This window comes from Ceratotherium simum, chromosome 2 (assembly GCF_057802395.1).
Source record: "Ceratotherium simum simum isolate JZ-2026a chromosome 2, ASM5780239v1, whole genome shotgun sequence".
Classification (NCBI taxonomy): Eukaryota; Metazoa; Chordata; class Mammalia; order Perissodactyla; family Rhinocerotidae; genus Ceratotherium; species Ceratotherium simum.
Genome location: NC_141901.1, coordinates 4214170 through 4241318, shown reverse-complemented (window position 1 = coordinate 4241318; position 27149 = coordinate 4214170). Strand labels below are relative to the sequence as shown.

Here is a 27149-nt window from a genome sequence, read left to right as displayed (position 1 = left end):
CTCAGGTCCAGATTCCAAGATGAGTCCAACTCTTCTTGCACCAGCTCCAAGGCCTCCAGATCTAGCCACTGATTGCCAAAATCGTTGAACCTCCAATACTCCCCAAACCAAAGGGCTGGAAACCAAAGAATTTTATTTGAAACCTTGACATCATTGAATTTCCCTTGAAGATGCAAGTCCCTGCAAAATTGTTTACCATCTGAATAGACATGCAATGCCTATATAATTAACATATAATATGACACTTACCTTCTGTTTCCAGCTCCCTTATTGACCGGGTTCGCACCCTGAACCTTTCTTTACTGTAATTATAAATATGTATACACATATACAAAATAGATTATTTTAGGTCTTTTGCCCCTTAAAGTGTAAGTTCCATGAAGATGAGAACCTTTTCTTATTTACCTGTATCCTTAGCATTTACCAGAGAGCCCGAAATAATAGTAGATGTTCAATAATTATTTGTTGAATAAATGAGTAGATGAATGAATGAATGGTAAAATGTATGGGAATTTAATTAGCTCAGCCTGTACAATCTAAAGAAGAAATGATTAGCTCAACCTGTACAGTCTAAGACATTTATCATAGAGAGGGTGATTTTTGACCTAAGTTTTGAAGGATGTTGGGAGCTAGCTAAATGGAGTAGTAAAGGAATGCTCTCACTTTTTATTTTTAACTTGCTATTTTGAAAACTTTCAAATCTATAGAAAAGTTACAGCAGTAGAACAGTTTTCACTGAAAGCGCTTCACCTGGAATCACCAATTGTTACTATTTTATCATACTCGCTTTATTTTTCTGTGTGTACACTAATACAAAATATATCTGTTTTGTGTGTGTGTGTTTTTGGTGAGGAAGATTGGCCCTGAGCTAACATCTGTGCCAGTCTTCCTCTATTTTTTGTATGTGGGATGCCACCACAGCATGGCTTAGCGAGCGGTGTGTAGGTCCATGCCCGGGATCCAAACCTGCAAACCCTGGGCCACTGAAGTGGAGTGTGTGAACTTAACCACTACACCACCAGGCCAGTCTGTTTTTTTTTAAATCATTTCAGAATAAGTTGCAGGCATTGTGTCCTTTTACCTCTAAATACTTCATCATGTTTTCCTAAAAACAGCATTCTTTTTTAAAACCACAATACAAATTTCAAATTCCAGAAATTTAGCATTGATACAATATTATTATCTAGTATATGGTCAATATTTAAATTTTTTCTGATCCACGATCCATCCCTCACCTTGCATTTAGTTGTCATGTCTATTTGGTCGTCTTTAATCCAGAACAGTTCCTCCGCCTTCTTTGTCTTTCATGATACTGACATTTCATGAAGAGGAGAGACCAGCTGTTTTATACAAGGCCCTTCAGTTTGAGTTTGATTGCTCTGTCATGATTGGATTCAAGTTACATGTTTTTGTCAGGAATACAGCAGAAGGCATGTGATACCACCTTGTCCCATTATTGTGATATTAAATGTGATTATTTGATTAAGGTAGTGTTTCAGATTTGTCCATTGTAAAGGTAGCTTTCTTCCTCCTTATAATTAATAAATAATCCATGAGGACGTACTTTGAGACTTATAAACATCCTGTTCCTCCACAGATTTTTACCCAGGAACATCATGATTTAAATAAAGTCACACAGAAACTTTATCTCCTTTAAATGTTTGTACCTGAACCTCTTCCCTCTGGCTCTTTGGCTGACTTCTTAGACTTTGGGTTTTAAGCATACTATCTTTTCAGATAGTCCTCTTTTGGTTACACTGTATCTAAAATGTCTTCTCCATAAATCTCTGGATTTTGTTTTGTTTTGGGTATTGTTTTTTAAGGATTCTTATCTTCTAACAGGACTATCAGTTTTAAATAAAGCTCTGAACTCTATACTGAGCTTCATACCAACACTTACATTTAACTCAGGATATCTTGATGCTGTGTGATATATCCAAAATGGAACTCATTGTCTTCCTGTTAATGACTCTACCATTTTTCCAGTCTCCTAGATCTGAACCCTGGAATAATTCATGACTCTTTTTTCTTCATCTATATCTAGTCAGTTGCCAGGATCCTTATGTAGTACCCTGCAATGCCTTTCATGTTTCCTACTTTTTATTCCCACTACTGCCATTCTAGTTTAGGCTTCCATTTACTCTACCCTAGTTTATATTCTCTTTCACCCTACTCAGTCTTTCTTTGTTTTTGGGACGCTGCCACTTTTGAAGAGTACAAACCAGTGGCTTTGTACAGTATTACTCAATTTGAGTTTGTCTGATATTTTACCATGATTAGATTCAGGTTACACACGTTTGATAGGAATACAACATAAGTAACGGTGTATTCTTCTTAGTGCTTCATTACCGGAAGGCACATGTGTCATTACTGGTGACTTTAACTGTGATCACTTGCCTTTCAAGTTTCCCCATTATAAAGTTACTATTTTACCCTTTGTAATTAGTAAGTATCTATGGAGAGATAGTTGAGAAAATGGAAATATTATGTTATTCCTCAAATTCCACCCATTAGTAGAGCATCCATTGATGATGCTTGCCTGAATTAGTTATTATCATGGTTGCCTTATAATGATCCTTATTTTAATATAACCATGGTTTGAACTTTCTGAATGTTTAAACTTTCTAAATGCTATGACGAACTTATTTTATGAGGCCAGCATTACCTGATACCAAAACCAGATAAGAATGCCACAACAAAAGAAAATTACAGGCCAGTATTCTTGATGAACATAGATATGAAAATCCTCAGCAAAATATTAGCAAACTGAATTCAACAGTATGTTAAAAGGATCATATACCATGATCCAGTGGGATTTATTCCATGGATGCAAGGATGGTTCAACATCTGCAAATCAGTCAGCATGATACACCATGTTAACAAAATGAAGGGTAAAAATCATATGATCATCTCAGTAGATGCAGAGAAAGCATTTGACAAAATTCAACATCCATTTATGATAAAAACTCTCAACAAAGGAGGTATATAGGGAACATATCTCAACATAATAAAGGCCATATATGACAAGCCCACAGCTAACATGATACTCAATGGTGAAAAGCTGAAAGCTTTTCCTCTAAGGTGAGGAATGAGACAAAGATGCCCACTTTTGCCACTTTTATTCAACATAGTATTGGAAGTCCTATCCGAGCAATTAGGCAAGAACAAGAAGTAAAAGGCATCCAAATTGGAAAGTAAGAAGTAAAACTGTCACTATTTGCAGATGACGTGATATTATATATAAGAAATCCTAAAGACTCCATCAAAAAGCTGTTAGAATTAATAAACAAATTCAGTAAAGTCGCAGGATACAAAATCAGTACACAAAAATCTGTTGCATTTCTATACACTAATAACGGAATATCAGAGAGAGAAATTAAGAAAACAATCCTGTTTACAATTACATCAGAAAGAATAAAATACCTAGGAATAAACTGAACCAAGGAGGTAAAAGACTTGTATACTGAAAACTGCAAGACATTAATGAAAGAAATTGAAGACGACACAAATAAATGGAAAGAGATGCTGTGCTCATGAATTGAGGAATTAATATTGTTAAAATGTCCATACTACCCAAACAATATACAGATTCAATGCAATCCCTATCAAAACTCCAATGTCATTTTTCGCAGAAGTAGAAGAAACAATACTAAAATTTGTATGGAACCATATAAGACCCTGAAGAGCCAAAGCAGTCTTGAAAAAGAAGAACAAAGCTGGAGGCATTACACTCCCTGATTTCAAACTATATTACAAAGCTATAGTAATTAAAACAGTATGATATTGGCATAAAAATAGCACATAGATCAATGAACAGAATAGAGAGCCCAAAAATAAGCCCGTGCATATATGGTCAGTTAATTTATAACAGAAGAGCCAAGAACATGTGGGGAAAGGACGGTCTCTGACAGTCTCTTTAATAAATGGTGCTGGGAAAACTGGACAGCCAAATGCAAAAGAATGAAACTGAGCCACTATCTTACACCATACACAAAAATTAACTCAAAATGGATTAAAGATTTGAATGTAAGACCTGAAACCATAAACCTCCTGGAAGAACACATAGATGGTAACCTCCTTGATGTCAGTCTTAGTAATAATTTTTTGAATCTGACACCAAAGGCAAAGCAACAAAAGCAAAAATAAACATATGGGACTACATCAAAGTTTCTGCACAGCAAAGGAAACCATCAATAAAATGAAAAGGCAACCTACTGATGGGAGAAAATATTTGCAAATCATATACCTGATAAGGGGCTAATATTCAAAATATATAAAAAAAATCATACAACTCAATAGCAGAAGAACAAACAATCCGATTAAAAAATGAGCAGAAGATCTGAATAGAAATTTTTCCAAAGAAGACATACAGATGGCCAACAGGTACATGAAAAGATGTTCTGCATCATTAATCATCAGGGAAGTGCAAAACAAAACCACAAGAGATATTACCTCACACCTGTTAGAATGGCTATTATCAAAAAGACTAGAAATAAAAAGTGTTGGCAAAGATGTGGAGAAAAGGGAACCCTTGTGCACTATTGGTGAGAATGTAAATTTGTGCAGCCACTATGAAAAACAGTGTGGAGGGTCCTCAAAAAATTAACAATGAAACTACCATATGATCCAGCTATTCCACTTCTGAGTATTTATCTGAAGAAAACGAAAACACTAACTCAAAAAGATATCTGTACCCCCATGTTCATTGCAGCATTATTTACAATAGCCAAGATATGGAAACAACCTAAGTGTCCATCAATAGATGAATGGGTAAAGAAATTGTAGTATATATTCATACAATGGAATATTATTCAGCCATAAAAAAGACTGAAATCTTGCCATTTGCGACAACATGGATGGACCTCGAGGGCATTATGCTAAGCGAAATGAGTCACACAGAGAAAGAGAAATGCTGTATGATCTCTCTTTTATGTGCAATCTAATAAATAAATAAGTAAGTAAAAGCCAAGCTCATAGATACAGAAAACAGATTGGTGGTTGCCAGAGGTGGGCGGTGGGAGGACTGGGGGAGTGAGAGAAATGTGTTAACTGTTTTTTTCTGTTTGTTTGTTTTAGTTTAAATAAATTGATTTATTTAAAAATAAATAAGTATGAGTAGCAGAGTTCCAAAAGTGGACAAAATTTTCAGCTCAGCGAGTCTCTTACACAAAGTGAGGCCCTTGATTAGGAAGGATTGCAAAATAAATATATATTATGACAGACTTTCTTGTGTGGTTTATAGGACAGATTCTTTATTTCACCCAGGAGTTTTGAGTTATGACTATAAATGTTTTAAGGATTTGACTGGGTAGGTGTGTATATATGTAAGATTTTTACTCTGCTGTATATGTGGAAATTTTGAAATTAGAATGAGTAGATAATTATGCTAATTTATAATGATAAAAATAATATATGTCAGTAGCTTGTTCTTGTGTGTTCTTTAACACAATGTGGAAGATGAATTAAGTTTTTAGAATCTAACTATCCTATGAATGCAAACAGAATGTTGTGTAAAGAATGTCTAATACAAGTGTGGCATGCCTGATGATGCTAATTTAGTGTGGGAAAACATCTTCGGAGAAGAAATGTTAACAGCATTTTCTGGTGGGAGGTGGAGGGACTGTGAGCTGGTCCATAAAGTGTTAACCCCATAAGATAAACCTCTTTGTATTCTCAGTTCTAGTTCAGTGACATACACTTAGTAGAAGCTCTTGAAATACTTGTTGATGACAACCTCTAATGATGGATGTCAACAGTATTAGACTAGAACTTCCCCTGATTACTTTACTTATAGGTCCAGCTCGCTGGAACAAGTTTACAGGCTGCTGCTCAGTCTTTAAATGTACAGGTAAGGTGGGACATGGGATTATGGGTCAATTTTTCTATTTATTTTTTCTGTGTTTTTCTAATTTTGTATAATGAGCATGCAATAATTTTATAATAGGAAATGCTTAGAGGTATGACGTTTTTAATTACTGAGTCTCATAAAGATCCAAATAATTATAATCATTGCCATTACTGAAAATCAGTTTTACATTATGTACTGTGAATGACCAAAGGTGAACAAGTCGAGTCTGCTTTCACAAATTTTATGTGTAAGTTCAGTAAAAATGTTTGTTACACAGCTATGTCACATATCTAAACACAAAGCTGAATAATCTCTTCAGTGTCCTTTTGTTTTCAAATATATTTTTATTTATCGTTGTTCATGTCTTAGAGAAACATTGCAGAGCAGAGGGAAGAGCACTGAACTGAGAGACAGAGGTCTTAGGTTTGAATTCTCCTTCTGCCACTAATTAGCTGTGTGACCTTTGGCAAATTATTTAACTTCCTGGGGCTCGTCTTCTCTTATCTGTATTTAAGTGGGGAAGTTTAGAGGATTGCCAGGGTTTGTCTCTGCTCTATAATGTTATGATTCTAAGCATTTTAATTAAACCTGTTTATTGACATTGATGGGCTTCAGTCAAAATTTTAAAACAAACTTAAATCTGGCTACTTTGTCTATGGTCTATGAACCATATTGCAAAATATGCAAAAGTTGAAGTATTATGCATTACTTCATAATATTTCCATCGACCTGCTGCTTCCTTTCATTATAGTGTTTAGGTAACTAACAGTCAAAAGAGAAGAACAGTATTCTGGAAGATTGATTTTAGTGTTGCTAATGACTAAAGACTTTGGGTTGAGCATTCCATGAAACTCAGTGGAATATGGACCTAGTAACATGTGGAAACAAGAAGAGAAAAGAAAAGGAGATAATGTGACCTTCCTTTCTGAGGGAGAGGAAGCGGCACATTGCCTTGGTTGCCATGGTAAACTTTCATCCCATAGAGAGATGTTGGCAAACAGGCTGTCTCTCCAGTGCAGAATGTTTACAGTCCTGCACTGTAATTATCTCTCAATGACTGGCAGAATTAATCAGAGCCTTTATGTTAATTAGCCTTGCTGCAGTCCCCAAAACAGGTGGTGGGAAATATGCAAATCTATGCAGAATTTAATACTCTGCATAACCAGTTTTAATTACCATAAAATTTTCTCTCAGTGCCCTTTTTAGGAGTTTGTTCTCTTTCCATCCTGACTGCAGCGTTTTCCTTCTAAGCCTGGGTGTTACTTGATGAGAGATGCTAAATTTACAGCTCTTTAACATATTAGGTGAAAAGATCTGTGGGTCAGTAATCGATCTCTGAGATGCTACATAAAGAAGTTTCAGACTGACCGCCAAATACCCCTCCGAATGTTGGGATAGAGGGTTAATGTAGAGATGGATTGAAAGTGTGCTCTTCCCTTCCTCCTTATCTCCAGAGTTGAGGATCCGAGTTTGTGGAAAAATCTGTTGATTTGTGGAGGACCAATTATTTTTTCTTCTTAAAAATTATAATTGCAGCTTTGCTGGCATTGGAACAATAAGTCTACAAACTTAATATGTAAAATTAGGAAAATACAAAGATCTGTAAGAAATGAAAAGGGTGAAACCAGAAAACTCATGCCTGAATAAGTCCATGTTTTAAATCATTCTTAAAAAAATATGCAGTTGTAAGTACATTTCTTTTAATCAACTATTTGAAATCTTTTATTTCCACCCCCACCCCACTTCAGTCTAAGTCTAATGAAGAATCCGGGGATTCACAGCAGCCAAGCCAGCCTTCTCAGCAGCCTTCAGTGCAGGCAGCCATCCCCCAGACCCAGCTTATGCTGGCTGGAGGACAGATAACCGGGGTAAGTTTCCATTGAGAGGATCGTGACACACTTTCTCTCTGTCAGAGCTGCGGATGGCCAATATCTGATTAGAACTGTTTGCTGTAGCAGACAGTAACATGGCTATGCCTGGCACTGTTATCTTTAAGAAACTTTCCACACTGTAGACAGCTCTGAAAAAGGAATTATCTTTGTCATAGTTTTTCTTTCTTATAAAGGTATCATTTCTTACAGTTGCAGAGGCTTTGGATAAACTAAAAACTTGTTTAAACCCACATTTCAACTGTTGCTTCATCATGCAATGGAGTCATTATCCTATGGTTGAGACCGTTACATTGATGCAATTGTAGTTGTCACTTTGCACTTATGACATCACTGCAGAGTAGAAGAAGAATGGATTAGTACCTACAAAAGAAAAGCATTTTCTTTAAGTTACTGTGTAATATTCTAGAATGAAACCTCTGATCTCATATCCTGGCTCTGCAGTTTACTGTATGGGCTAGTTACTTTAGCTCCCAGTGCCTCAGTGCTCCTTCAGTTAAATGGAGATGTTAATAATACCTGTGTCACAATATTGTTATAAAGATTAAGAGTAATGATATATATAAAACTCATAGAACAGTGCTTGGCGCGTAGCATTCAATAAATGTCGTTTATTTTTATTGGTAATAAATTGGCCTATGTGAATATATAAGCTTTTAACTTTTCAGCTGTCTTTGCTTTAAAACACCATTCAAAATATTTTTCCCCTCTTGAAAATTTGTTTATTAGATTATCTTTAGGGGAGGAGGCTAGGGGAGTGGTAAGGAAGAGTTGTTATTATTCAATGCAATTCACATCAACCCACAAAATTTTTTATTTCCTTCATTTCAGTTGTGTGTTTTGGCAATGGAAGGCTTTTTTAAGAATTGTTGCAGAATTGTTTACAAAATTCTATCAGTAGAGATTAAAACATGTTTATATAATATAAAATATTTATAAACATATATCTTAAAGAGTATTAAGTTTTTGAATGGTTTGATTTTGATTCTTATGCCTCTAATGCACAAATTGTATTGGACCCTTTTAGAAGGAGGGTTGTATCACAAAGTGACTGTACATATACTTCAGAATATTACAGGATTCCTCTTGTTTGATCAGAGTATATCACCAAAAAGAAGGTAGAACACACTTATTACTTTGTGTGTTTGAAATAAGTTGCATTGTGAAAGCAACTTTATATCTGTTCTAAATGCATTTCCTGTTATACTGTTTGAGTTCTGTTTTGAGTGACTAGTGTCTACATAGTCAGAGACACTTGGGGTTCCAGGTTCCTGTGGCTGGAGCTTCTGTTAAACCTGGGCATTAGGATTTATTTGCATATAAAAAGAGCGCTGTCACCACCTGTTTCACAGAGATAATGTCTTGGAAAGGGGATGAAAAGTTGCAGAGACCCAATGCTTTCAATAACAGAAAAGACTGTTGAGGAGGGGGTTGTAGGGAGACTTGGAAAAGAAACAAATGGAGCTCATATTCTTTAGTCATATCTTAGGACATAATGGAAGTGATGGAATATGGCAGGGATTCATGCTAATGGGAAGCAGCTGGGTCTTATCAGTTCTTTCCTGGTCAGATCCAGCCTCCTTGTTCCTCATTCATCTGACTAATCATTTGCTGTTCTGTTGGGTGTAAATTTCTTTTCATATCCTGTCAGCATTGATTCTTTTTTTTCTTGCTTACTAGTTAATTACTTTTTTGCCTGAACCCTAGGGACCTGGACAAGCTTGAATGATTAAGTCCAGAGTGAGGACCGCCATTTTAATTTAAATATTCAGCTAGTGATGGTGCTTGATTACTGATGAGCGTTTTAGCCTCATGCTAACCATGTGAAATTGGGTAGCTAAGGTCTAATACCACTTGAGTTACCTACTTCAAAGCAGTTGCCTTGCGTTAGGGGCCCTTCTCCTTCACCACTTTCCGATTGTTTATCCTAATTTTGTTTAGCTTACTTTGACGCCAGCCCAGCAGCAGTTACTACTACAGCAGGCACAGGCACAGGCACAGCTGCTCGCTGCTGCAGTGCAGCAGCACTCCGCCAGCCAACAGCACAGCGCTGCTGGGGCCACCATCTCAGCCTCCGCCGCCACGCCCATGACGCAGATCCCCCTGTCTCAGCCCATACAGATAGCACAGGTGAGTGAGTAACTCTCAGAGCTGGGCAGGAAGTGAGGAATAAAATGGCAGGTTTTCTTTAATATTAAATTCACTTTCTGATTGTCAATGTGGGCCCTTAAAGGCCTGAGGAGCTCTAGTTCAGTGAGGTAAGTAAGGTACTTACCTTCCTTACCGATGAACTGGAAATAATACATTTGTTTGCTTATTTGAGTTGATATTATAAACACATAACTGATTATTTGAATAACTGACTGTTTATATTAAGTGACAATTCTTGAATAATTAGCTGGCATATTTCTGAAGCAGGGGATTACGGTATTTATTTTAATTAGCTAATTACGGCAGGCATGGGTTCTTTCATGTGCTCTGCAGTGAATGTTGCCGCCCGTGTGTGAAAGAGACGACTAGCCATCCCTGTGCTACAGAGTGATTGCCTTTGTGCAGAACTGCACTAGACTGTTGTTTGGTTTCAAGTCTCACATTTTAGGGCAAAGTATCCAGAGATAATAAAGATTTATTTAAGAGGCATAGATAATACTACCAAGGGAGAAAGGTAAATGAAATCTTTTATCTCAAAGAGAGGAAAAAATGGTATAAGTAAGTAGTCATATCAGTAAAATATATGAAGAGTTATTCTGAGTCTAGTGCTAGACACTTGTCTTTACCCCCCACCAGAGAAGACTCAGAAATGGACTTAACTGTAGCTAGATTTTGACTAAACATTTAAAAAGTACCAGTTAACTATAAGAGTAAAGCATAGATGTCAGACTAATCTTTATGACAGTTATGTACAAACTTTATCCAGGTAATGTTTTTATTTTGGCTACTTGCTTCATCACCAAATAAATATTTTTAGTGCCTAAGCTATGAGACCCTATGTTGACGTTATTCTAGTAAGATAGTATGCATGAAAGCACACTGAAATGATAAAACACTAGGCCAATATAAGGTGCTGTTGATATGTTATGGATCAGATATTTATATGCATAGCTATTTTAAAAATCTTTTACACTGATTTCTCAGTTGAATTAGACTGGTGCCAAATTTCATGAATCATTATAGATCTTTTAGTTTATCGGTGTAGATTCAGACATAGCACTCTCAACTTTTTCTTAAGAGAAGAATCAATCAAATATTTAAAAACTTAACATGTTTTTTTCTCACTTAATTTTTAAAACTCCTATTGGTCCCTATGTTAAAAAGTACAGCTATAACCATTTGTTCTGAGGGAATTTTAAATAATTATTAAAAATTAGGCTTTGTGTAAATCATGACACATAAGCCCACAAAAATAGGAAGTCCTTACAGCAGCTCCAGGTGTCTTCACACGCTTCGTGGAACACACCCAGGGCACACCCTGTTTGGAAGTATGTAAGAATATGAAATATTGACTCTCCTTTGGGTGTGACAGAATTCATCATCTGGGAACCTTATGATTAAGCGAGCTTTTATTTCAGAATCTCCAATCCATGTTTGAATTCTAATTTTCAGGATCTGCAACAGCTGCAACAACTTCAGCAGCAGAATCTCAACCTGCAGCAGTTTGTGTTGGTGCATCCAACCACCAACTTGCAACCAGCGCAGTTTATCATCTCACAGACGCCCCAGGGCCAGCAGGGTGAGCTCCTCCTTAGAAGTCACTAGGGGTACACCCAGGCTGGCTATATATGTGGCATACATGTCAACTACTATCATCTTACCCTGAAACTGTACATTAGAACAATGTTTTTTATTAAATTTTATTTAACTTTAAACTCAATATTCATGTTAAGAAAAATATTCTTTTGTCATGTGTACCACATTATTGAAGGTCGTCCTTCACTGTCCTGCATCTGTTTAATCACTAAGGAGGAACCAAGAGTTTGGCCAAAAGTCTAAACGAACTCCTTCAACATGCTGAACATAAATTGGATAAATTGATTCTAGTGTTTTGATAGTTTTTCATGAGAGCTTATTCAAAGAATGTGGCCTGAGCATAGAAAGTATGTGCTTCTAACAATCATTTGTTTTCTTGTAAAGTTTGAGAAGAGGAGGATGTTATATTAGAAATTGTGTTAATTTTATGAGTTATAAAACACATCTTCAAGGCCTTTTAAATTGGTAAATATTGTTTTGTAATTTCTGTATCAAACAGGAAGTTTCAATCAGGTTTGTAAGGTTGGTTAGTGGAATCAATGTAAGAGAGTATCAGGGTACCAAGGCTTCAGCTCAAGGAACATCAGTGCATCTCTACTGATTCCTCATTATTTCTGTTTGTTAGCCTTTTTTCTTCTTGATCATTCATTCCAAAATCTTTTGTTGTGTAAATACCTATTCTGCTTAAAGGGTAGCCTACTCCTTTCATGAACTAGACAGTTTTCTGGTCCAGCATATACTGGCAGTTTCTAATGGATTCTAGGTTAAGAAGTTGAGGTTTTTGAGTTTCAGGCTGCTTCCATTTAGAATATTGCTTCATTTTCATCCATTCCTTAGTAAAATAAAGAATTGGCCAATCAGAGAGGTCATTCAGGTTACACTCAAGACATATCAGTTTTAGTTTAATGTTCCATATCTTCTTGCCCAAATCGTATTTAAGAAGATTGATTTTTAGGCAAAGACATTACGAGTTTTAAGACCAGTAAGACTATCAGAAGATCAGTTGTAAATTTTCACTTCACTTTCTTTTGCTGTATGTTCAAAGTAATCCTTAATGTTTCTGACATAACGCGTTTGTATTTTACAGGTCTCCTGCAAGCGCAAAATCTTTTAACGCAACTACCTCAGCAAAGCCAAGCCAACCTCCTACAGTCGCAGCCAAGCATCACCCTCACCTCCCAGGTCCGTCTTCCTGGGGGTTGCTTCCTCTTATCCTGTTGTTTTGAGGGACTTTTGGACTTTGTTTAATTAGAAACAAAACCCCCAGAATACCGTAATAAAAATAATCCAAATAGCTTTAGAATTGACCAAAAGTTCAAAGCTAGGCTTAACAACTTGATAAAGCAATGCTACCAAGTTGATGTAGTCTTTGAAAATCTTCAACAAGTCCCTACTTTCTTATATGTTCGTAAAGCATTACTCTGTTAGTGGCAAGTAATAATGAGTTCTGGCTGTTTGGCTGCCTCCGCTGTAGTTGGCATTAGAGATTACCACTTGAGCTAGAAACCTCGTGCCTGTGGTAGAATCCAGCATTGTCCTTTGCCCTTGCTCAGAAACTGCAAAGAACCTCTGCTCTCTGTGTCTTTTTTCCTCTCAACTCTCAAATGTTGCTTTAGCTGATTTCTACTAGAGTTTAACTGTATAAAAAGCACAAGTCTAGGCATGTAGAAGTTTAAGCTTTATACCTAGTTCTGCTTCTTATCTATCTGTGACTTTGAACATATCATTTCACCTCTCTGAACCTCCGTTTTCTCATTTGTAAATTAGGTGATTGAACTGGCTGATCCTGAATCCCCCTTCCAGCCCTGACTCTCTTTGTCTGTAGACATGGAAGTTATCACTGAATACTAACACACTGCCAGATTTGACAAAATTTAACGTCTGTTTATGATTAAAAAAAAAAAAAAACACGCTTGCAAACCTGGTAAAAGGCATCTACCAAAAAACCCCAACATCTTAAAGACTGAATACTTTCCCCCTGAGCTCAGAAACAAAGCAAGGATGTCCACTGTTACCACTTTTATTCAGCATTGTACTGAAGTTCTTCGGAGTGAAAAAGAAATAAAGAACAAATAGATTAGAAAGGAAGAAGTAAAACTGTTGTAATTGACTGTTTTAATTGGTAGACGACATGATTGTATATGTAGAAAATCCTAAGGAATCTACAAAAAAGCTGCTGGAATTTAATAAGTGAGTTGAGCAAGTATGTAGGATACAAAGTCAATATACAAAAATCTATACACTAACAATGATCATGTGGAAATTGAAATTAAGAAGACCAATATTTACAGTACTTAGGGATAAACTTAACAAAACATTTGTAAGACGTATACATTGAAAACTACAAAATATTGCTATTAAAGACGACCTGAATAAATGGAGAAGATATAGTGTATTTGTGAATCAGAAGACTTAGGTTGTTAAAACGTGAGTGCTCTCCAGATTCAACTGTAGATTCAACACACTCCCGATGAATACCCAGCAGGCTTTTTCTGTAGAAATTTGCATGCTGTTTCTTACATTTATATGGAATTGTAGAGGACATAGAATAGCCAAACAATTTTGAAAAGTAAGAAAGTTGAAGGCCTATCTGATGTCAAGAATTATGATAAAGCTGCAGTAATGAAGACAGTGTGATACTGGCATGTGGATAGAAATGGAACAGAATAGAAGGTCCAATAGACTCACACATACATGGCCAACTGATTTTACACAAAGGTGCCAAAGGATTTCAGTGGGAAAAGGGAAGCCTTTTCAACAAATGGTGCTGAAACAACTGGCTATCCATAGGCAAAAAAGTGAACCTTGATCCTTATTTCATACCATATACTAAGATTAATTTGAAATGGGTTGTAGACCTAAACCTATAGGAAAAAACTTAGGGAAAAATCTTTATGTCCTTGGGTAAGGTAAAGATTTCTTTTTTTTTTTTTTTGTGAGGAAGATCAGCCCTGAGCTAACATCCAATGCCAAACCTCCTCTTTTTTTTGCTGAGGAAGATTGGCCTTGGGCTAACATCCGTGCCCATCTTCCTCTACTTTATATGGGACGTTGCCACAGCATGGCTTGACACGTGGTGCATTGGCGCACGTGCAAACCCCGGGCCGCTGAAGTGGAGCGCGTGCACTTAACCGCTGCACCACTGGGCCGGCCCCTAAAGATTTCTTAAATGGGACACAAAAGTGCTACCATGAAAGGAAAAACTGATAAATATAATTTTTTAAAAATTGAAAACTTCAGGCTGGCCCCGTGGCTTAGCAGGTAAGGGCGCATGCTCCGCTACTGGCGGCCCGGGTGCACACCAACGCACGCTTCTCCGGCCATGCTGAGGCTGCGTCCCACGTACAGCAACTAGAAGGATATGCAACTATGATGTACAACTATCTACTGGGGCTTTGGGGGAAAAAAAGGAGGAGGATTGGCAATAGATGTTAGCTCAGAGCCAGTCATCCTCAGCAAAAAAAGAGGAGGATTAGCATGGATGTTAGCTCAGGACTGATCTTCCTCACAAAAAAAAAAAAAAAATTGAAAACTTCTGTTAAAAGAATAAAAAGAAAAGCCACAGATTGGAAGAAAATATTCTTAAAACTTGTATCTGATAAAAGACTTGTATCCAGAATATATAAAGAACTCACACAACTCAATAATAAGGTAACCTGATTTTTTTAAAAGGGAGGGATATGCAAAATATTTGAAGATACTTCACCAAAGAAGGTATGTGAATGCCCAGTAAGCATATGAAAAGATGCTCAAAATCATTAGTCATCAGGGAAATGCAAATGAAATATCACTAAAAGACTATGACAATACCAAGCGTTCATGAGACTATAAAGCAATTAGAGCTCTCATACATTGCTAGTGGAGTTGCAAAATAGTACAGACACTTTGGAAGACAGTTTGGCAGTTTCTTATAAAGTTAAATGTACGTGTACCATAGGACCTAGCAATTCTACTCCTAGAAATGAAAGCATATGTCCACACAAAGACCTCTGTATCAGTGTTCACAGCAGTTTTATTCATGATCACCCCAAACTGCAAACAACCTAAATGTCCAGCAGCTGGTAAATAGATAACATAAACTTGGGCATATCCATATGATGGAACACTACTCAGCAAAAGAAAGAAATGGACTTCTGATAGATGCAACAAACATATATGAATTTCAAAAGCATTATACTAAGTGAAAGAAGCCACATATAAAAGACTATATACTATATGGTTCAATTAATATAGCATTTTATTTTATTTTATTTTTGTGTGTGTGCGTGTAGATCAGCCCTGAGCTAACATCCATGCCAATCCTCTTTTTGCTGAGGAAGACTGGCCCTGGGCTAACAACTGTGCCCATCTTCCTCCACTTTATATGGGACGCCACCACAGCATGGCTTGACAAGTGGTGCTTCAGTGCGCACCCTGGATCTAAACCCAGGCCGCCAGCAGCAGAACGCACGCACTTAACCTCTACGCCATGGGGCCAGCCCCAGTATAGCATCTTAGAGCAGACAAAACTGTAGGGGGGGCCGGCCCCGTGGCGTAGTGGTTAAGTTCGCATGCTCTGCTTCAGCGGCCCAGAGTTCGTGGGTTCGGATCTCCGGTGCAGACCTACACACCGCTCATCAAGCCTTCTGTGGTGGCATCCCGCTATAAAAAATAGAGGAAGGTTGGCACAGATGTTAGCTTAGCGACAGTGTTCCTCAAGCAAGAAAAGGAAGATTGGCAATGGATGTTAGCTCAGGGCCAATCCTCACCAAAAAAAAAAAATATATAGGTACAGAAATTATATCAGTGGTTGCCATGGGCTGGGGGCTAGGGGTAGGGATTGACTGCAAAGGGCACAAAGGAATGGTTGCAGGTAATGGAAATGTTCTGTGTCTTAATTGTGGTAACAGTTATCTGACTCTGTACAGTTGTCAAAACATATCAAACTGTACACTTTTAAATGGTGCATTTAATTGTGAATATGCCAAATATAAAAATAAGATTGGAATTTTGGAAAAATCCTATACCAGCCGTTCCTCCCTGGCTTTCATGCTCTGCACACAGTGACAGGGCTCTTGTAGCTTCATCCTGACTCCTGCTCACTGAATTCAACTCTACTATTTCTAGGTCTGGCCCAGTCCAGCCTGAGGTTTCTGGAGTTGGGGTAACTTATCTGTAACCACCCCACCTAAAGGTACCCAAGCTATTTTTAGTCCTTTATTATTTGAGAACAGGGCTACTTCAAGCCTGGAGATGAAGTAACAATCTGATAGTTGAGACTCACCTCTACCTATCAACCAGTTTCACTGGGAAGTGTACAGCCTCATAGGATTCTAATGTGGTTGGTGCTGTTTTTGGCTCCTCCAGAATGGTCAGGTTAAAAATTACTCAGTGTCAACATGTCATAGAGATGAACATTATTGTCTTCCTTGAAGCAGAGTGATAGAGAAGAGCTTACCCTAATTGTAGGCCTGTGTAATGCCTATTTTATAGTTTTGTGGGCCGGTTAGCTCAGTTGGAGAGAGCATATTACTAATGAGGTCCAAGTTAGGGGTATATGACCCATTTAATTTATGAGAGAAAAGCTCATAGCCATAGACTTCATCTCTAATCCTAGACTATAACCTTTCACCTGGGCTACTGTTCATGGGAAGGGTCAACTGACCAATTATGATGCAGAGTCAGGGCAGCACCTCCTACTAGGGGATTCTCAGAAGGGTAGGTTCTACTCAGGGCTTGTGAGTAAAACAGAGGAGCTTTGTGTTTTTGTAATAGGGAAATTTAATATTTTCTTTTTTGAAAAAAGAAAAATTATACACTCATGTCCCCAAGTAAACTTCAGACGGATTTAAATAATTAAATATTTAAAAATACATAGAAGCAGCTAGTAAAATATTGGAAGGAATTTTATCTGAGTTAGAAATAAGTGAAAACTTGCTCAGATTTGAAGCAACAGAAGATATTAGAAATGAGGAAAAAAAAACTTTACCCAAATGATAATTTAAAACTTATGTACACTGGAAAATAAAAGAAAAAAAGCAGATTGTGGAGAGCACTGCACAGTGAGAACCAGTATTACGATGCGTAAAGCCGTGACGTTGTGTGTGGTGTTTGGTTACAGAAGATCCTTTGTTGGTTTGTCTCAAAGAACTAATTACAAAGGTGGAAAAAAGAAATAAATGCACAAAGTTTTCATCTTGGTATTACCCATGTTAGTGAAAACATAAATGAAAAAGTGTCTAGCAATGAAGAAATCGTTAAATAAATTATGATACTGTTGCCTCAGTCAGCCTTTGGAAATGATAATTATGAAGACTGAAACACCATAGAAAAAAAGTTGAGACATAATGTTAAAGGAGAAAAGCAGAAAGTAAAATTATGTATACCTTGATTAGAGTTAAAATTAAAAGTGTAAATCCAAAGGAGAGAGGAAACTTCTAGAGGTGATGGAAGAGTTTAGGGCATTGTCTATAGTGACAGTATATATTCATGGGTGTATACTTATCTTCAAACTCATCGAGATGTATACATTAAATATGTATAGCTGTTTTATTTTTTTTATTATTATTTTTTTTTAAAAGACATATTTTTTTTTTTTTTTTTGTGAGGAGATCAGCCCTGTGCTAACATCCGCCAATCCTCCTCTTTTTTTGCTGAGGAAGATGGCTCTGGGCTAACATCTGTGCCCATCTTCCTCCACTTTATATGGGACGCCGCCACAGCATGGCTTGCCAAGCAGTGCGTCGGTGCGCGCCCGGGGTCCAAACCAGCGAACCCCGGGCCGCTGCAGCGGAGCGCGCGCACTTAACCGCTTGCGCCACCGGGCCGGCCCCATGTATAGCTGTTTTATATGTCAGTTAAAAAGGTTACTGCTTTGGTTTGTGCCTTAAGGTCCCTTCCAATGTCTTAATCACATTATAAAAATTACTCTGATCTGTGGGAGGCATGCCTTTTATTGAAGATTTGAAAACAACTTACACTTTTTGAGAGAAATATTTACAGGTTAAATAAATTTAGTGCAACAAATTAAAAACAGGATAAAGAAAAAAATGTAGATCTGTGGAAGAAAACTTGAACAAATACACAAAAATGAAGCTATTAAGTTCTTTAAACTGTAGGTGACTTACCCCTTAAAATAGTTGTAATAGTCTTATGATATTTTTATAAAATTGTGTCACAAGTTGGAGATATGATAGTGATAAACAAGACATATATGGTCCCTGCTGTTTTGAATCTTATAGTTTGTGGTATATTTATCAAATAAATTTTTTAAATGCAGTCTAATTTATTAAAAGGCATTAGATATGTATACTCAGAACATTTAAAAACCCAAATATAATGGGTTTCATTTTTGTGTATTCAAGTTTTTTCCATAGACTTACGTGTTTAGCCTTAGCTATAATTATAGTATACATAATTTCACACTCTGCTTTTCTCACTGAACCTTATGTTGTGCCTTCTACAATGTTAACGTGGTCTTCATAGTTCTCCATGAATATAGCTGTTTCCTTAAGTTGTTTACTTGCAGCACGTTCCAGTTGTAAACTTAAGTATTCTTTTGTGTTTGTTCATGTGTGGCTGTCCTTCTCTAACAGCCAGCAACCCCCACACGCACAATTGCAGCAACCCCGATTCAGACACTTCCACAGAGCCAGTCAACACCAAAGCGAATCGACACCCCCAGCTTGGAGGAGCCCAGTGACCTTGAGGAGCTTGAGCAGTTTGCCAAGACCTTCAAACAAAGACGAATCAAACTTGGATTCACTCAGGTAGGGTGAACCTACCCTTAGCTTAGTTTTCCCTCCCTGGCTGGGCCCAGATAACTTGCTTTACATGTCCAAAGAGGCTTCTAAGGAACTATGTATTGCTCCGCTTTGTTGTTGTTTAGTTTTAGACTGTAACTTTTTATTGGTCATATCTTCCATTTGTAAGTGTAGACTATTAGCGTATATATTCAGTTATAAATTTATGATTTAATGTTAGGTTAAAACCGTTCAAGTTTTTTTCAGAACAAAGGCTTCTGAAGCTATAATTATACCACTAAATGCTGAGACTTGAAAAGATGAGATTGGGGGATAATATAACTATTGTGAGGGTTTGTTATTTGAAGAACATCTGATTCTAGACCTTAGTGCTATATATTTAAGATTGAGAGAGAAAAGAAGATTATAGGATCTTTTATAGTAGCTGAAAGGGGAAAAGTTTGAAACACTTGTTCAAAAATAGGGGATTTTTTTGAGAAGGGGACAGTCAGTGGACACGGACACACACACACACACACACACACACACACACAGAGTAAGCCCAAACTGAAACTTGTTAATTAAATAAGAATCTGTTGAAGATGAAAATCCAAATTAATCTAAATCCAAATTAGTTTTTTTAATGTCACTGAGCAGATGGCTTTTAAAGTGGAATAAGTTTAATGGTTTAAACAGGCATCTGGGTATATAGCATTTCTTTTCCAAACACTGCCACTGACTCTGATTAACATGTCACAAATAATACTTTTAAAGCAGGAAAATAATTAAACTGAATGAAATTTATGTAAAATGATATAAGACCATTAGGTGAAAAAAATTATTGAAGTATAGATTAGATTGGGTGTTTTTATGGAATCGGGAGAAATCTGATGTTTTCTTTCCAGAGAATATAGTTACTGTTTGAAATGTAAGCCACCACTTAAATACTCTCCAGATTATTCTGGGTTGTGAGGACAGTAATGCAGTATCTGCTCTGGTAAATCAAAAACAGGCATGATGTCCCTGTGTGTTTCTAAGAACAGACTTTATTCCTTACATTTCTTTGGTAATTTATTTTTGCCCAAAGAAACTAATTATATATTAGGAACATAAAATGATCGTTACAGTAGATATAATTTTAAACCAAATGCAGGTAGATTTATGAAGAATTTCAGTTGTGAAGAAACAAATTGCAATTCAGAAAGATTTTAGTGCTTTCGGAGCATCTAAACAATATGGCTTGTTTTTAAGAAGAAAGCTAGGGCCGGCCCCGTGGCTTGGTGGTTAAGTGAGCGCGCTCCACTGCTGGCGACCCGGGTTCGGATCCCGGGCTCGCACCGACGCGCTGCTTCTCCGGCCATGCTGAGGCCACGTCCCACATACAGCAACTAGAAGGATGTGCAGCTATGACATACAACTATCTACTGGGGCTTTGGGGGAAAAAATAAATAAATAAAATCTTTAAAAAAAAAAAAAAAAAGAAGAAAGCTAAAGATACAACTAGATTGATAGGGGTAAATTAATAAGCTTAAGTACCAGGTTGGCGTATTTAGCCGTGCTTCAGCTTTTAGGCGATTAGCACAGCATACTATTAGGTTCCCTAGGAGATTGTTGCCTCAGTGATACGCCAAGGATGTTAAGGCTTTTAAAAATCTTGAACTTTTACCCAAATAGCGGTTTGCCTTTCTGTGGCATCTGACCCAACATATTGCCAGTGTTTGTTTCTCTTTCTCTTTTATGTATAAAGGAGCTTCCCTGTGGTTTGGTGTTCTGCTTTATGGTTTTATCCTCTTATTTGGCACGACTGTTCCTTATTTTTCGAAATGACTTTGACATAGCAGTGGCGACATTTCAGAAAATTTACTGCATAGATTAAAGCACATATAACCGGTGCAGGATGAGAAAATCAGCCTTTTTTTATGTCATGTACCTCAATTGTAGTTATTCAGAGGTTGCTTTTTATCCAGTTTATTTATGTGCGTGCACACACACACACACACACACACAGGGAAAGTTAGACATTCAAGTTATTAGTTGAAACAAACAAAAAAATCCCTATTCTTGAGTAAATGTACGTTATTAGATGTTTTAAACAGTAGTTATTTTCTAATTATCTGAATAGTTATTAAAGGAGTCCTATAGATGTCATTACATAATTAGAAGGCATGCCATAGTATAACACTTTCCTCCCATGTGGTGCATTCATTATTTCCTGTTCCCATTCTTCATTCCTTTTTTCCTTTTGCTTTTTTTAGAAAATGTCAAAGGGATGTAATATCCTTCAGGTTATGTCTGAGTCAACTGCTTACAACGTTTGCTTTTGTGCGGGAGAACCCAGGATGGTTTAGTGAGTTACAAAAGCACTAAACCAAGTGTATATCAAATTAATGAAAATTAGTATAGTTACTGAGGGACCTGTTGCTTTTTATTCATTTAAGTAATTTAAAGATGAAGTAAAATTGTGTTGTAAATCTCAGTTAAGTATATTTGTTGTTTATTGCCATAGTTTTAGTTAGTTGATGGCATAGCTTTATTTGCAGCTACCAACTTCAGACTTTGTTTCTTATTCTTATTATGATGTGATTTTTAATAGGTATTTTATTTTTTGTTTGCTTGTCTATATTCTTAATTTTCATAGAAAGATACTACAGAAGTTTGTGAAAAATTCTTAGCAAATTATGCAGATACAATATCAGAAAACGTTTATTGCCATCTTAACTGCTACAGCAGGTCTTAGACTCAAAGAATTGCAAGGCTCAGTTGGCCCCAGTTTTCCAGAAAGCTATAATGTAAAATAAAGTGACCAAGACATGAATATATGTGACAAACAAAGCATGTTTAGTGCATGACATACAGTGGGCAGTTAGTGAATATTCGTTGATTGAATGAAGATTTAATAACTGTATAGAGATACCAATATAGATAAACCTGTATCTATAGATATATTTTTATATAGATATAATGGGTAGCATTTATGCCTCTCTCACACTGTCCTGGTTCTTTCAGTTTTACTATAATTGGAAGGAAATCAATAAGCAGTCTACTCTGTTGTGGTTAGAGATAGTATATTCAGAGCTGTCAGTAAAACTTTCTGTAATGATGGGAATGTTCTGTGTTTGTGCTGCCCAGTACAACAGCCACTACCCACATGGCTGTTGAGCACTTGAAAGGTAGGTAGTGGTGCTAAGGAACTGAGTTTTTCATTTATTTAATTTCAATGAATTTAAACTTAAATAGTCACACGAGGCGGGTGGCTACCCCATGGGAAGGCATAGGACATAGATCAGTTGAAGTTCAGGTATTCTCTATGCACCATTTTATCTTATAGTTTCAATATTTCTCCTCTGTTAAACTTTTTGTTAGAAGTTGCTCACCAGTAAGAAAATGGAGTTTAAAAAATTATTCTTTCCTTTCCTTGACTACCACCTAATGCAGGTGCTAATAAACAATGTTGTATCCAAAAGATGGATTGTAGGGGGGAAATCAAAGGACTGGGATGATCCCAATTCAAAGTAAGTGTTACCAGGATAGTTGGGAGTTACTATCTCAAAAGAGAGTTAGCTCTGTAGTACTTTCGACTAGAAATGTTGCCTTTCTGCCTTGTCACTAAACTAATTGAAATGACAGGGTGAATCATTTAAACTCCATGAGGTTCTATTACCTGTACATAAAATAACTATGAAGATATGGCTTTTTCCAGCTTTAACAAGAGAGATTCAGCTGGAAGAAAAGCTCTGTATACATTTCAAAGGTTCTAGGCTTATAGAGAAGGACATCTTTTGTAATATATTCAGGGGATCATTGTTCTATTGCTCTAAGGTTACCAAGTTTCCAGTGCCCATGAAGGTTTGACTAAATGGGTCAAACCTCTCTACTGTGAATTTCTGTGTCTATAATGGTTACAAAAGTAGTCTTTTAGAATACCTGTTTTTTGTAACCAACTTTGAAATCCAAACTAAGGGTGGAAAATAGATTTTTTCGCTGCTTCCAGAAATACTTTAAGGGAAAATAAAAGAACAAGACATCATTTCTAAATTTTAAAGTGATTTATGGAAAGTTTGGTTAGTTCAGAAATACCTGAGGTTATCTAAACAGTTAATCTATTAACTCTGTGAGTGATACAGGTAAATTTAAGGATTACTTAAAGCACTTTGGTTATATCAATTAAGAGCTTGTTAGAATAGCAGCACTGTCTTTTGAGACTTAGTAGAAATATTTGATATCTTTATTATTATATAAGGTAGCAAGAAGAGATTCAAAATGGAGAGAATGTGGGACAGTTCTGAATGTTGTCAAGGCCTAACTAACAGAGTCCTCACTGGAATACTGTGTTCCACCTAAGGATGGATGTTTTTGTGGGACCCAGTAAATGGAATGATTGTTGATTCTTTGTCTAGAGCAGTCATTGGAACAGCACCCTAGAGTGAAGACTGTAAATGTTAGTGAGACAAATCTCTACTCTTTTCCTCTCCCCTTCCTGCTCTGTATTGTTGTACAGGGCGATGTTGGGCTCGCGATGGGTAAACTGTATGGAAATGACTTCAGCCAAACTACCATCTCTCGCTTTGAAGCCTTGAACCTCAGCTTTAAGAACATGTGCAAGTTAAAGCCACTTTTGGAGAAGTGGCTAAATGATGCAGGTAGGTGAATATGTAAGAAATCTCCTCGTTGTCCATTGGAATTTTACAGGGGGGATTGTTGTATAAATTGGGGTTTATATTTCTTATTGCATTATTGGTACCATAGAACCTTGATGCTCACTAATGTTGGGAGGGTCAATATAAATGATGGCTACATAAATCGGAGATCTAATTCATTTAAATAGTAATTACAATGTACACAATCAGCAATAATTTTTAGCCTTGGAATATTTTTTCTATTTGAGCCCAGGTTAGGGACATTTGAAAGAAGAGGATAAGAAGGCCTATGTATTTAGGTAAACTTGAAAAACAACTTTATTGGTTTTTCTTCGATGAATTATCATAAATTTGTTCCTAATAATATTTCTGCTTTTGTTATTAAGAATGACCACATATTTCATACATAAAAAGTTGAGCTGCTAGTTTTAACTTATGTGTTTTTTGCTGAGGTTTCCTTTGGGAAAATTTGGATTTGGGATCACAGAATCATAGACTGTGAGAGCTGTAAGGAACCACAGAGATCCCCTAGACTATGGCTTTCATTGTAGATGTGCACAAAAATCAGGTATTGGGAAAAGACAAACCTGTAACACCCACTCTTGGACAGTCTGATTCCATAGCTCTGGGTGAGGCCTCGGCATCTGTAATCTTACTGAGTCCATAGGTGAGAACCAGTGGTCTGCTCCCTCCATCTCATTTTACAGGGAGTGGAAGGAAGCTCAGAGAGGTCTGTGCCGTGCCCAGGGTCATTAAACTATTACATGACAAAACCTTGTTTAAACTTGAAAGAAGTGTTTCATTGTTTGTTTGGTTTTGGGGGGATTTTTACCCTAAATTATACTGATAAAATGAGAGGTCATTTACAAGATAAATTTTAGACATTCAGTAATTTCCAAGAAGCTTTCTTCCTTTGATCCCTAAGAGCAAATAAATAAACAAAACCAAAATGTAAGAACAGAACTCAGGAGAAGTAGAGCTGAGTTTAAGGGTAGGAATAGTAAACTTCTGCTTTCTCAGAAACAGAAATCAAAAAGTAATGGTGACAATATAGTTGACCATCCTGAGACAAAGAACACCAGTAAGAGCAGTAGAAAGATCCATGGCAGTGAACAATATTTTAGTGGAGGTTATGAAACCTTTTCATACTTGATTGTAGCTTAAAATATTTTGGTCAGTTTTGTTATTGTTGGTAATATATGTATTATATGTGTGAGTTGTGCTCAGCTAATTTGATTTCTGTGTTTCCTTCTTTCATACAGAGAACCTCTCATCTGATTCGGCTCTCTCCAGCCCAAGTGCCCTGAATTCTCCAGGGCAGGGAATTGAGGGCTTGAACCGTAGGAGGAAGAAACGCACCAGCATAGAGACCAACATCCGTGTGGCCTTAGAGAAGAGTTTCCTGGAGGTTCGTGAGGTTTTTACTTCTCATGTACATGGGATTGTCTGTGTAGTACTAATGTTAGACGCTGTAGATGATAAAAGATGGACTTGTCAGCTTCAGCCCTTATGGGTGCTTATAACATAGTAGAGATAATAAGACAAAGTAAGTTACTGAACATAGGAAATGGAAGCAGACTGCTTCTCTGGAGAGACCAGGAGGACCAGGCTCACATCCATGTGAGCATTCAGTGTAAGAGAGGTAGCAGCTGCTGTAGGATACAGAGGCATCCACAGACAGGGAGAGGTGGGAGGAAAGCACTTCCAGCCGAGGAAATGCACGAGCAAAGGCATCCAGGGAGAAAAACTGTGAGGGGAATCCGGAAACACAAGTTGTTTGGTTTGGCTAAGTTCACTGTATGCCTAGAATAGTAGTGTGGGACTAGAACACTACAGACCTTGAATGTGAGGCTATGGAGTTAAGTTAATTCAACAGATATTTGGCAATTTTTTTTTTTGTACCAGGGAATATCACAATCAAAGCTTTCAACAAAATTTTGACTTATCTAATTCAGAAAAGGCTTGAGCACAGTAGAAGGAGCACTGAATCAGGAGTCCTTATCAGCTCTACCACTTATTAACTGTGTGATTGGTCAAGTTACTTGATTTCTTAATAAAGTCCCTTTATCTGAGAAATACCTACCTTTCCTGTCCCACAGGCTTATTACCTGTCTCACATGGTCCAAACGAGATCATGTGCATGAAGCACTGAGAAAACTCTTAAATTCCTACTAATATATAAAGATTAATAGCCCTTAAAATGAAAAAAAAAATTCAAGAATAACTTATTCTAAGTTAATATGAGTAAATGTAATAAATATATGTTCATTAGAATGTTTTTTGTTAAAAGTGGGCCAGAATGGTCATATATATTACAATTTCATTCTCTGACTTGTCCCTCTCCATTTGTCTATTTATATAATGACATGGTTATGCCAGTAGTTCAAAAAGTTATTCCAGAAGATGATTTTTTCCCCTTTAGAATCAAAAGCCTACCTCGGAAGAGATCACCATGATTGCTGATCAGCTCAATATGGAAAAGGAGGTGATTCGTGTTTGGTTTTGTAACCGCCGCCAGAAAGAAAAAAGAATCAACCCACCAAGCAGCGGTGGGACCAGCAGCTCACCTATCAAAGCAATTTTCCCCAGCCCAACCTCACTGGTAAGGATAAAAATAGGGGAATGCAAGTTCAAGAGCTAATTTTTACAATTTTACAAATGACCTATTACATCAATTTATTTCATAATAGTTAGGAGTTTATTGTATATATATTCATGTTGAATAAATGTATATACAGTCATGCACCACTTAACGACTGGGGTACGTTCTGAGAAATGCATCGTTAGGCAATTTTGTTGCTATGTGAGCATCATAGAGTGTACTTACACAAACTTGGATGGTATAGCCTACTACACACCTAGGCTATATGGTACTAATCTTATGGGAGCACCGTCATATATGCAGTCCATCATTGACCAAAACATTATGCAGCACATAACTGTAAATTTATGTTTTAAATGTTACCAAAGTAATTACATCTCATGCTGTTAACCCAAGAACTTATTGATTTTTTTTTTGGTTCTTTTTGGTTTTTTTGTGAGGAAGATTAGCCCTGAGCTAACATCTGTTGCCAATCCTCCTCTTTTTGCTGAGGAAGATTGGCCCTGGGCTAACATCTGTGCCCATCTTCCTCTGCTTTATATGTGAGATGCCTACCACAGCATAGCTTGATAAGTGGTGCATAGGTCCGCGCCTGAGATCCAAACCCACGAACCTGGGGCCGCTGAAGTAGATCGTGCTAACTTAACCACTACGCCACCGGGCCGGCCCTTGATGTTTTTGTTTAAGAGAACAATTTTAATTCTT

At 37.0% G+C, this 27149-nt stretch overlaps 1 protein-coding gene across 4 annotated transcripts in view; it reads left to right on the top strand.

Annotated features, from left to right (window-relative positions):
* POU2F1 (POU class 2 homeobox 1) overlaps positions 1-27149 on the top strand; it is a 172886-nt gene that overhangs the window by 120430 nt on the left and 25307 nt on the right. For 3 of the 4 annotated variants that reach the window (XM_004425076.3, XM_087437544.1, XM_087437554.1), the window contains exons 4-12: positions 5795-5848; positions 7597-7716; positions 9679-9867; positions 11341-11467; positions 12572-12666; positions 19059-19232; positions 23704-23845; positions 25105-25250; positions 26265-26444. In XM_004425076.3, the coding sequence (XP_004425133.3) occupies positions 5795-5848; positions 7597-7716; positions 9679-9867; positions 11341-11467; positions 12572-12666; positions 19059-19232; positions 23704-23845; positions 25105-25250; positions 26265-26444 (1227 nt within the window). The remainder of the gene's footprint in view (positions 1-5794; positions 5849-7596; positions 7717-9678; positions 9868-11340; positions 11468-12571; positions 12667-19058; positions 19233-23703; positions 23846-25104; positions 25251-26264; positions 26445-27149) is intronic. The other variant, XM_087437551.1, reaches the window with a different exon arrangement.